General features: G+C 43.0%; 1 protein-coding gene across 1 annotated transcript in view; it reads left to right on the forward strand.

Annotated features, from left to right (window-relative positions):
- The first annotated feature begins 2,216 nt into the window (after positions 1 to 2,216).
- LOC149281296 (tensin-1-like) overlaps positions 2,217 to 11,651 on the forward strand; it is a 51,787-nt gene continuing 42,352 nt past the window's right edge. Inside the window, exons 1-10 of the mRNA XM_089499484.1 lie at positions 2,217 to 2,230; positions 4,151 to 4,322; positions 4,934 to 4,984; positions 5,102 to 5,224; positions 6,285 to 6,349; positions 8,113 to 8,196; positions 8,965 to 9,077; positions 9,225 to 9,285; positions 10,044 to 10,119; positions 10,571 to 10,700. Coding sequence (XP_089355610.1) covers positions 4,173 to 4,322; positions 4,934 to 4,984; positions 5,102 to 5,224; positions 6,285 to 6,349; positions 8,113 to 8,196; positions 8,965 to 9,077; positions 9,225 to 9,285; positions 10,044 to 10,119; positions 10,571 to 10,700 — 853 coding nt within the window. The 5' untranslated portion in view covers positions 2,217 to 2,230; positions 4,151 to 4,172. The remainder of the gene's footprint in view (positions 2,231 to 4,150; positions 4,323 to 4,933; positions 4,985 to 5,101; positions 5,225 to 6,284; positions 6,350 to 8,112; positions 8,197 to 8,964; positions 9,078 to 9,224; positions 9,286 to 10,043; positions 10,120 to 10,570; positions 10,701 to 11,651) is intronic.

Here is an 11,651-nt window from a genome sequence, read left to right on the forward strand (position 1 = left end):
TTGGAATTTGGAGATAACAATGTATCAAGATCCTCTAGACGTTTCTATTCTGTTGCTTCCATCCTGTGATAACAAATATGGTTTTAATAAATATGTTAAAGTGTTCTGGAATTCTTTGGTGCTCGGATTAGCCAGACCATAAAGCTAATTCCACCGGTGTAGGTCAAGTAGGGACCAAGATCTTGCCGAATTATCGTTTAATGGCAATGAAATATAAAGTTGGTATCTGAAGGACAGGATCTTCTCTAAAGGTTATGGGACTTATAGAAGTTCTTGGGCATATTAGACCATGGAGAAAACCTTTTGGTTGGCAAACCCAGCAGATAGACGAGACCCTGCTTGAGCACAGATTATTCAGGAGAAATGGCTTATCCCGCAGCTTTTATCCGGTACGTAACATTAACCGTACCAGATTGTGTCGCCAGATACCACGCGGTGCTGAAGATGGCCGCCTGTGCCGTCTCACCCAAAGGTCAATCAATATGATTGTTAATTTGTGATAGGCCTGTGACCCGCTGAGGTTTACATCTCCGGAATTCATGAAATGTTATTGGTCAAGAGGGTATTTTAGCGGCGATTTTTGAACTCTAGTTGCCCGCCATTAACCCCTTAAGGACAATGGGCGGTCCCTAAACCCATTGAAAACGATGTATTTTGAGCCCGTACATGGGCTTTGTCATTAAGGGGTTAAGATACAAGAGTCGTTACATGAGGGTGAAGAAACGTGAGATGTTCCCCATGGCTCTTCCTCCTGAAGGTTTTTTGGGTCTCTTGGCTCTGGCCGCTGGACCTTGATTGTCGGAAAGGCCAAGAGTTTATTGTGAGGCTTATATGATAATCAGACCTTAATCGACTTTATTTTTTGTTTCCTTTCAGCCAATCAGCACAGAGAGTCCACAGAAGCATGTAGAACCCACCGTAAGTCCAGTTCTTACCACCAAATACTTCTTCCAAACCGCTCCGAATCTTTAATATCTCGTCATGCTCTGTTAGCGCCTGGCTCTCCAATGGATGATGAGGAATGATGTCATCGAGCTGAAAATGCCACTTTAGTCCCCTTTCGTTGGTATTCACCATGAAGGGGGCAGCAGTTGGGTTTTATGGTTTGAAGTTCTTATCTTCCTCCTCTGCCTTAATTATTAGAGTTTGTTATATTTTCACCACCAAACCTCCTCACCTGGCAGGTCTGGAATTCACAAAATGAAGTGATGGGGGGGGGGTGTACAAACGTGGGAATCTGTCATGAAATCTTACCCTGGGGGGGGTTAAGAAATGGCTTTGATCCATGGCTTGGGATTCTCTTGTGTTTTCGAGAAATATAGGTGCGATGGAACTCTATCTCTAAATGAGAAGTTGTTACTTTATGGATTTCCTTAGAAGGGAAAAGCACTGGATTTGGCATATGTTGGCAGATAGGAAAGAGTTAATAGATTTGTTGTTCACATCAGCTGATAAGAGCCTGACCCTTCTGCTGCAGGGAGGCAGAGGGAGGGAGAGCGGAGTTACCCCGGGGCACATAGATCTGAATCAGAAGCCACTCCGCTTTCAGTATGGGAAAGAATTGCCCCAAGAGTCACACATAGAGAGGTTTAACGATAAATGGGAAGCAGAGGAGTCACCAGTGTCGGGCGACAGGCGTATTTTAGGGTCCTAAGAGACGGAGGTTTATTCCTGAGTCACAAGAGCTTGCAATCATGTCCTGGCAAAGGTTTGTGCGAACGCTCAGCTTCCCTAAGGTAAGGCAGCACGACTAATACCAGGAGGCCGTTTTAAATGTATATTTCTATACACTGATCCCTGGAGCCTCTTTAATCAGAAGATCAATTTAAATCGGTTTATCCCACAGGCTTCCTCTCCCTCTGGCACTGGGAGGGTTAGGGTTTTGTTTGGCTGTAGCCCCGTGGGCATATGTTTTTTTAAATTGCCCTTCAACATATAAAATGTCGGATATGCCCGTGTATTCAGGGCATTTAACGTAGAATAGAGGTAGAAGCGCTGTGTGGTTTTTGCTCGGGATTGTGTGATCGGTGTGCCACCGATTGTGTTTCCATGTTTGTGTTGTTTTTTTTTTACATTTCACATGTTGACCAAACATATTGTACCCAGCTCAGTGAACACGTATGTGACAAGTAGTCTGTAAATCGCTGACTGCAGAATTTTTTTTTCTGTGTTGATTTCAGGGATCCACTAAATCCTCCAGAAGTACCACGTCACGCCGCAGACCATCAAGGTAAGCGTGCGCGTCTGCATTAAAGTGACTTTAGCTGGGGCAAAAGCCATTAGGAGCCTATGTATCGGACTGTCCAATGGGCTGGCGGAATTGTTGGCAGCGTTATTGTTTGAATCCAATGGGATTTAAACATCTTGGCCCCTCCCATTTATGGACTTGCCTTATACTATAGAGTATAAATGTATCACTGACCGTTAAATAAAGCCCATATATATTGTATATTTAACACACTGTGGCCACAATGTTGTGAACACTTTGGTTTCGTCTTGTTGATTATCCGTTACAATGTATCACGTGGAGGTGGAAAATAAATCGATACATATCTGTTCTCACCTGGGAAGGGAGGGGCAACGGCTGCCCCTACGCGGCTCTGATATGAAGAACGTGGTCCATTCTCTGCCTTGACCTTTATAGGGGTCAAGGTAGATATAACCATATCGTCCCAAAAGAAGGTGGAGTGTCTGGTCGTAGGTTTAACCTTTTTTGGGACCGGGATCTGGAATAGGAACCCCTGAGGTCTTGAAAGCTTCCAGTGTTGATCCAATCAAGAGTATCAATCATGGTTAAGGAGTCCACCCATCGCAGTCATGAGCCGTTGACTACCAGTCTGCGTTGGGCGTTCTGTCTCAGGGCTCCTCCACATGTTTTAAACTCATTGGCCCTTTTTTGTAATTTTAAGCACTCTTGGCCCAAAAGATACCTCCATATGAGGTGTGATGAGCAGGACTGTACCCGGAAAACCAGGAGAACAAAAGAGAAGCTGGTGTTTTCGGCATAACGCAGGTAGCCATGCCAGGGCTGTCTAGAATAAGTGGACCTCCTTGAATTGCCGGTCAGCGTCAGCTTTTACATTTGCTTTTATCAAAAATAAGGAAAAATAAATGTTGTTTTTTTTTGTCTCAAAGCGTTAATTAAAGAAAAAATGCCTTTAGTTGCTCTTCTAACATTCTTTAGGATTAATTTCAAATTCCCGGTAAAAATAACAATGGTAAAAATAACAGAAGCCGAACTCTGGATCTCGCTGATCTTGAGGACTTTAAAAGAATTTGACGACCCGGAACTTCTGATTGGCTGTAAGGTTAACTTTGATGTCAACTCGGCCAATGGGGAACCGAGCTCAATGAACACAGGATTCCCTGGAAAGAGCTGGGAATTATATTTTTAAACAATTAAAGCTCCACAATCTGTTTTTTGCCTTGGATTCTGTGCTCCGGAGCTATCAGCTGGAGGGACTTCTCTAATCGGCGGTGCTATAATGTAACCAGCCTCTCGGGTTCTGCGGGTTCCAGCCGGTCCACAATGAATCGCTATTGTTTCCCGCAAGCTTTTGAATTTCGCAGGTGTCTGTGTAAGAGAGCACAACGAGAAGCCCCAATCAGCAGACGTCCATTCAGTGCTGCCCCTTGGGTTACTTTTGAAGTGCATTCCAGTGCCCACCACGAATAAAAGCAACCCCCACGAGACAGAACAGCATTGAGAAGTAATTGGGCGATGGCCGGTGCTCTCTCACACAGACAGCTGGCTCGTATCTTTCCTCCAAGCTCACGGAGGGTGAGGCTAGTCACATACCTCTAATCTCATGTGACGGAGTAAAACTCACCATGGAAATCTCCCGAGCACGAAGAGGACACCGGGCGGAATGATTCCTGTTGAGATGTAGGGTCGCGCATGGCGTGTTCGGTCTCGTTCACGTGATCCGCGCGGCTCTTAATTACTTGAGCCCTTGAAGAACATTTTAGGTTTGGTCATTGTGGACTCTTACATTCCGTAGCATTCGCACGAACCGTCACGCCGCTCGGGACGTCCGAAGGGGGCGGATGGTTCATCAGCGAGACGGAACGGTTTTATGAGCCCAAACTTGGTGGGAAATCAAATCAATTCTCTGCTTAGATTTGTCATAATTCTGCTCTTTCTTTCTAGAAGCTTGAGCTTGATTCACACCATGGAGGACAGCTGCGAGCTGGATCTTACCTACATCACCGAGCGGATCATTTCCGTCACGTTCTCAGCGGGCGCAGAAGAAGCCAACTTTTGCCGGAACCTGAAGGAGGTGGCGCACATGCTGAAGTCGAAACATGGTGACAATTATCTGGTGAGTCTCGAGAAACTGGAAGAGATGCCCTAAACAGCCGCAACAACAAAAAAAAAACCCCTTATCCCACCCCAGATGTGCGCCGTGATGTTTTATCTCTCCGGATTCTGCCGACAATGCCCTCTTACGACCTGTTCTGTACAGCTGAGCGGCAGAAGGTACTTAGAACAAGACGGCACATCATCAATATTCAAATGATTGATTTTGTAGGCATAATGTTCCCTGCTAAAGGAACGCTGTGCAGACGGCAGTAAATCACGGATAGCTACCTGCCAAAAAAATTGCGAAACGCCCCAGGATTTAACCTGCGCCGGGGAGACCGGCATTCAGCGGAGTGCATTGAACCCACGACTGGCGCTGAAAATGTTAAATCTCTCTGCTCCGAAAGCGTTCCAGAGTAGAATACCGTGCGGAGCCGTAGCTGCTGATATCTGGGAACGTATTGGGTCCACTGGGTTATCGCCTCTCTGTTTTAACTCTTTGAGTGCCAGAGGGGTAAGCAGAAGGGCTCCAAGCTCTTGGCACTGAAATGAATAAGTTGTTCCTGCAGCACTTTTTGAGCTCTAACGTTCGGTTTGTTATTTATATCGTTATATTATTTTTTCGAACAGATCTTTAACCTGTCGGAGAGAAGACATGATATCGGAAAACTCCATTCCAAGGTGAGGGGGTTTGGACTGGAAAGAACCGGGTGTTATGTATAAAAAAATAGATTTTTATAATGGGGTCTTATCATTGATCAGTGGTTCCTATGGTGATAGAACCTGATCTGTTCTCAGGTGTTGGACTTTGGGTGGCCAGACTTGCACGCCCCGGCTTTGGAGAAGGTGTGCAGCATCTGCAAGGCCATGGACACCTGGCTGAATGCAGATCCACACAACGTAGTCGTCATCCATAACAAGGTAAGAACCGCCTCTCATTTATTGCGAGAGGGTAGTAGATAAGAGGGACAGACTCCCAGCAGAAGTGGTAGAGGCTAATACAGTGAGGGTATTAAACATGCATGGGACAGGCCTTTACAGCAGGAGAAACGGGCGACTAGAGGGGGCCGAATGGGGCCGTTCTGCCGGAAGATTTTGTGTTTCTTAATAATGATGTTTTGTGGCCATTTACTGCAAATGTGTTCATTTTTTGCCAATCGGAACATTCGGTTTGCCCAGCGACCCGCGTGCAGGGTGTCTCTTCTGCCCCAAGACTGATTTTATACCCCCTCTAACAGACAGAACCCTTGGGTTTTTGGGGGTCTGGTATCACAGGGAGGTTTCACTGAACGGACTTTGTCTGGCAGCGGATATCACCCGCGTCTTATTGGGTTAACAAACTGAAATTCTCATTATTCACTATTTATTTATATGGGGGTTTCTTTCCGTATAAGTTTGCTTTTCTTCCAGAGAAATCTATAATATTGCAGCAGATAGGAAACCCTACGACCCCCCCCCCCCCTAAAGCTACAGGGGCGATCTGATGACCCCGTACATTCATTTGTGGTTACAAAGTAACGGTTCAGATTCTAAAACAAATATTATTGAGCAATTTTCAGGGGAATTTGGTCTTTGAAGTCGTTCTGCCCTCACGTAACACGTTCTGCATCGTTATCATTTCCCTCCCAGGTTCATAACAATAATTATTTTTGTAACCCAGCAAATGAATGGTTAATCTCTACAATAGCAACGATTCCCTAGCCCATGAATGCTTGAGTCGAGCTGAACTACCTCTCCTGTTCTCCATCAGTTGGCTGAGGATGATGTGAATTAGATGCTCCGAGCAGCTGTACATATAGCTATTAGCTGAGGATGTTGGGAGTTGTGGTCTTCAGTAGCTGGAATGCCAGCTGGCTGCCTCCTCCCGGTGTATGCGATGAAATAACGCATAACGAAATTTCCTTCTGCCTCTTTGCACAATGGGCGCAGTGTATACCTCCGGCCGCAGACGTGCCTTCAGTTTCTGTTTTCTTTCCTTTAGGGTAATCGAGGTCGGACAGGCGTGGTGATTGCCGCTTACATGCATTACAGCAACATCTCTGCCAGGTACCGCACAACCCCCAACTCACCCTGTTCTTTCTTATAGTTCCTTTAAAAATAAAAAATAACCACTTTATCCTTTCTGTGAAATGTGTAAAAGTTTCATGTCCCGAAGGAGCCGATGAGAGAGCTCACGTCTTCATTTCAAATCGCTTCTGCCCCCGGGAACACGGATAGGAACCACAGAATCCCCAAGAAACCTCACTTATACGACCGTTCAAAAGTTTGGGGTCACTCAGCTGTTTTCATGGCAAACAAGGACATTTCTGGCTGTAACATAATTACAAAAAGGGTTTTCTGATCATCAATTAGCCTTTCAAACTTAAACTTGGATCAGCGAACACAACGTGCCATTGAAACACAGGAGTGATGGGAGTGATAAAGGGTCATTGGAACACAGGAGTGATGGGAGTGATAAAGGGCCATTGGAACACAGGAGTGATGGGAGTGATAAAGGGCCATTGGAACACAGGAGTGATGGGAGTGATAAAGGGCCATTGGAACACAGGAGTGATGGGAGTGATAAAGGCTCATTGGAACACAGGAGTGATGGGAGTGATAAAGGACCATTGGAACACAGGAGTGATGGGAGTGATAAAGGGCCATTGGAACACAGGAGTGATGGGAGTGATAAAGGCTCATTGGAACACAGGAGTGATGGGAGTGATAAAGGACCATTGGAACACAGGAGTGATGGGAGTGATAAAGGGCCATTGGAACACAGGAGTGATGGGAGTGATAAAGGGCCATTGGAACACAGGAGTGATGGGAGTGATAAAGGGCCATTGGAACCCAGGAGTGATGGGAGTGATAAATGGCCATTGGAACACAGGAGTGATGGGAGTGATAAAGGGCCATTGGAACCCAGGAGCGATGGGAGTGATAAAGGGCCATTGGGACACAGGAGTGATGGGAGAGATAAAGGGCCATTGGAACACAGGAGTGATTGGAGTGATAAAGGGCCATTGGAACACAGGAGTGATGGGAGTGATAAAGGGCAATTGGAACACAGGCGTGATGGGAGTGATAAAGGGCCTCTGTGCACCTATGAAGAGATTCCATTAAAAATCAGCCGTTTCCAGCTACAGTAGTCATTTACAACATTAACCCCGTCTGCGCTGGATTTCTGTGTTACCCCAATCTTTTGAACTTTCTTGTACGTGACAATAATCATTCATAGACATTCGAATGTTCTTGTTACTTGGTTTCTAATTTGTTCTGCTTCACGCTGTCACAGCCTGTGAGTTTGATACAAAATTCTGTCTTTCTTCAGAATGTAAAATATTTACATTTTAGTTACAATGAGTTTGGTTTATATAAAATTCTTTGTTGTATTAAAGGTTCCGTCCCACTTAGACAAAACATTCCTTGCGCAAATAATCCATAGCAGATCTGTCATTTTATTCTTTGCTTTGAAGATTTAATCTCATAAAACCAATACAGAAACTTGTAAAAAGTTTATTCCGCTCTTATGCTGATAACCTCAGTGCTGAAAGAATTATTCCTGGGAAGGGTTTTCAGTGCTGCGAAAGCTGTTTGTAATGCTGGGTTTTGTTACAGAAATGTTACATTCAGCAGAGCAGGGGGAACAGCACCTTTAATTGCTATAATTACTCATCCCCAAACCGAGGGTTTTCTAAAGATCTGATCCAAACCATCATAATGCCTGTTGCAGTTATTAGGAGCCGTCGCGAGGTCTTCTAGGATATAGTTTGATACGAGGTATCGGTCTGTTTAATTTGCCGTCATGTCCTGTATCTTCCCCGCAGTGCTGATCAGGCTTTGGACAGATTCGCAATGAGAAGGTTTTATGAAGATAAAGTCCTCCCCGTTGCTCAGCCCTCCCAGAAAAGGTCCGTATCCAACCTCTGTGCCTCCGGCCTTCATCTTCTTGTTTAAAAAAAATATAAAAATTAACAGAATTTATGGCTACCTTACCAAGTCTCTATGTCCTGCTGCCGATATGAAGATCTAGTGGGCAAGTTTTACGTTACTGAGAGGGTGGTGGATAAGTGGAACTGCCTCCCAGCAGAAGTGGTAGGGGGTAATACAGTGAGGGTATTAAACATGCATGGGATAGACATACGGCTCCTGAATCTAAGACGAGACCAACCAATTAAGGTTTGAGTCGTTACAGCAGGAGAAACGGGCGACTAGACAGGGGCCGGATGGGGCCGATCTGCCGGCTGGTTCTATTATGTTTGAATGCGTGGATTCTGCATTAGATAACTTGTTAAAAAAAACTGCAGCATTTTCTTCATATCATCAAAACAGAATCACTTTTAGTAGAGTTACCTGTATTATTTTATAATAATATGAATAATAATAATTTTATTATTTATTATTAAAATATATATATATTATTGTTATTAAAATATATTTGAATTATATAATAATAATAATTATTATATTGCTACATTCTAGAACACGGTCACACATTTCTATCTTGGGTTTTTTTTCTCTTGGCGTTTTGATAATTTATGGAATTTGAAAGACGTTATCACCTCCACGTCTCAGGAAGGTTCGGGGTTAAGTTACACGATGTAGAAATCTACGGCGTTTAGTTAAACGTTAGATGCCAGCGGTAAAACATATTTTGGTGTCTCTCGCCCCCCCCCCAGGTATATACATTACTTCAGCGGACTCCTATCGGGGGCCATCAAGATGAACAATAAGCCTCTGTTTTTGCACCACGTGATCATGCACGGGATCCCAAACTTTGAGTCCAAAGGAGGTGAGTCCGGAAGTCATGATGCCGGCGAGCGCTGGGGGGAGGGGGGGGGGCATTACATTATATACCCTCGTCGAGTTAGGGGGCTCCGTTTAAGAATATTCCATCCCTGCTGAACGAACCTCATTGTCTTTCCCGCTTCCTCGCCAGGTTGCCGTCCATTTCTGAAGATCTATCAGGCCATGCAGCCCGTGTACACGTCTGGCATCTAGTAAGTCCCCTGATTCTTAAAATAAAGCCCTGTTTTTTGCTTCCTTTCAATAAAAAATCATTTAAAATCTTAAAATGTAATGAAATGTATTTGCTACATAGTGACAGGTTGTCTCCGTTGAGGAGTTAGATGTCCCTGATCAATAAGTCAATAAATTTCTTAGAGTCGGCTCGGAAACTCAGATTTGTACCAATTTCAAGGAATTTTGGCAAATTCATTAATTTGCATAAATGTCCGAAAACAGGCAACCAGGTTCTTCTCTGTGGGGGTTTAGAAAGCCCCCCAAAAAGACGGACAGTGCAAGCAACGGGAATATTTCTAACCTACTTTTACCACTAGAGGGAGACAAATACATCGATATAAAAACATACTGCGGGAGTCTATAGTACAGAATGTTTAAGGTTATTTGTATCTGAAATGTTAACTTTTCTGGGGAAAAAAGAAACTTTTTTAAAATCTGTAAATATGAAGAATTAATGTCTTTAAATGTTATCTGTTGTTTCTGGGGACTTTTAGGAGCCGCACTTCTCCTTCTCCTCACCTGAGTCCTGCACCAGTTCTAAAATCATTCAAAAGACCTTTAAAATACAAAGACTTGGCAAGAAATAGGAATAGGAGATGATTTTTTAAATTTATTTAGGAAATGGGTCCGCGTTAAATTATATTGTATGTCTTACATAAAGAGCATCTCCGTCAGAGGATTCTAGGAAAACTTTTCTCGCAGTTAAACGTCACTTTTATTTTTTTTTGTTTCTCAGCAATGTTCAGGGAGACAGCCAGACGAGTATCTGTATCACCATCGAGCCCGGTCTGCTGCTGAAAGGAGACATACTGGTAAGGGGCTGTCTCTATTTCCATATTTACAACGTCGGATAAGTGCATCTGTCTGTATTTTCAATGCAAAATAAACAGATTATAGAAAAAAAATTATTTTATTTTTTATAATGATATATCTATATCTATCTATATATTCCTATATCTCTATATATACCATAAAATATATTGGCAGAATTTAATATATCTATATATATAATATTTAGCGTGTATATATATATATATATATATATATATATATATATATATACAAGCATTTTTATAAGAAATATAAATATATATATAATATGTATCATAAATATATATTTATAAAATGTAATATATATATATATATATATATATATATATATATATATATATATAAACATTCATATATATTGTTAGACCAGATTTATTGCTTTTCCAAACCGTATGTTACATATCTTAATTCGGCTATTTCTTGTCTTTCCAGCTGAAATGTTACCACAAGAAGTTCCGCACCCCGGCCCGTGATGTCATATTCCGCGTACAGTTTCATACCTGCGCCATTCATGACCTTGGAATTGTGTTTGGGAAGGAGGATTTGGATGAAGCTTTTAAAGGTAAAGTAACATTTTTAGAAGGAATCGATTCGCACCTTAAAACCCCCTTTCCTTACCATAACAGGAATCCATGATTCTGGTTACATACAAAACTACTCGTTACATAGCAGTCGTCTGATGGGACGCTGAGTTTGTGGTTTTCTCCATAAAAATATATATATCACGGGGCAGCCGTATTAAATTGGGGGAAACGAGTGATAAATTCTTCCTTAAACAGGAAACATCCTCAAAATAAATCTCCAGGCATTTAAGGCATTGCTGTGCCGGCTTATGTGACCGGATTGGAAGTGACCCCAGAAAGCGTTCTAATTACGGCCGATCCCAGTTAGGGTTGACCTCTTGAGCGCTCTTGCTGGTGCGGATCATTATGAGACATTCACGCGTGAGACGAGACTCCACGCTGACGGCCGATGTCACGAGAGAGAAACTGCGACCCGCCACAAGATAAAGTCTGAAAATGTGCTAAAATTACAACTAGAACGTTCTCTGATGTCTTCTAATTTGGGAAGAGAGACTCTGGAATGATTTGCTGTTCCTTATACGGCGGTCTCTTTGATTAGGAAAATTGTTTAAACTTTACATATAAAATAACTTTATCCCGCTCTTTGAAACCTAAAAGTGTCATATAAACACGACTGTTCAAAAGTTTGGGGTCACTTAGCAATTTCCTTGTTTTTTGAAAGAAACACTAATTTTGTCCCTTAAAATAACATGAAATGGATCACAAATCCAGCACAGACGGGGTTAATGTTATAAATGACTATTGTAGCTGGAAACGTCAGATTTTTTAATGGGATCTCTTCATAGTAGAAGTACAGAGGCCCTTTATCACTCCCATCACTCCTGTGTTCCAATGGCCCTTTATCACTCCCATCACTCCTGTGTTCCAATGGCCCTTTATCACTCCCATCACTCCTGTGTTCCGATGGCCCTTTATCACTCCCATCACTC

This window comes from Sceloporus occidentalis, unplaced genomic scaffold (genome assembly GCF_023333645.1).
Source record: "Sceloporus occidentalis isolate IW3139 unplaced genomic scaffold, rSceOcc1.0.p SCAF_136, whole genome shotgun sequence".
NCBI lineage: Eukaryota > Metazoa > Chordata > Lepidosauria > Squamata > Phrynosomatidae > Sceloporus > Sceloporus occidentalis.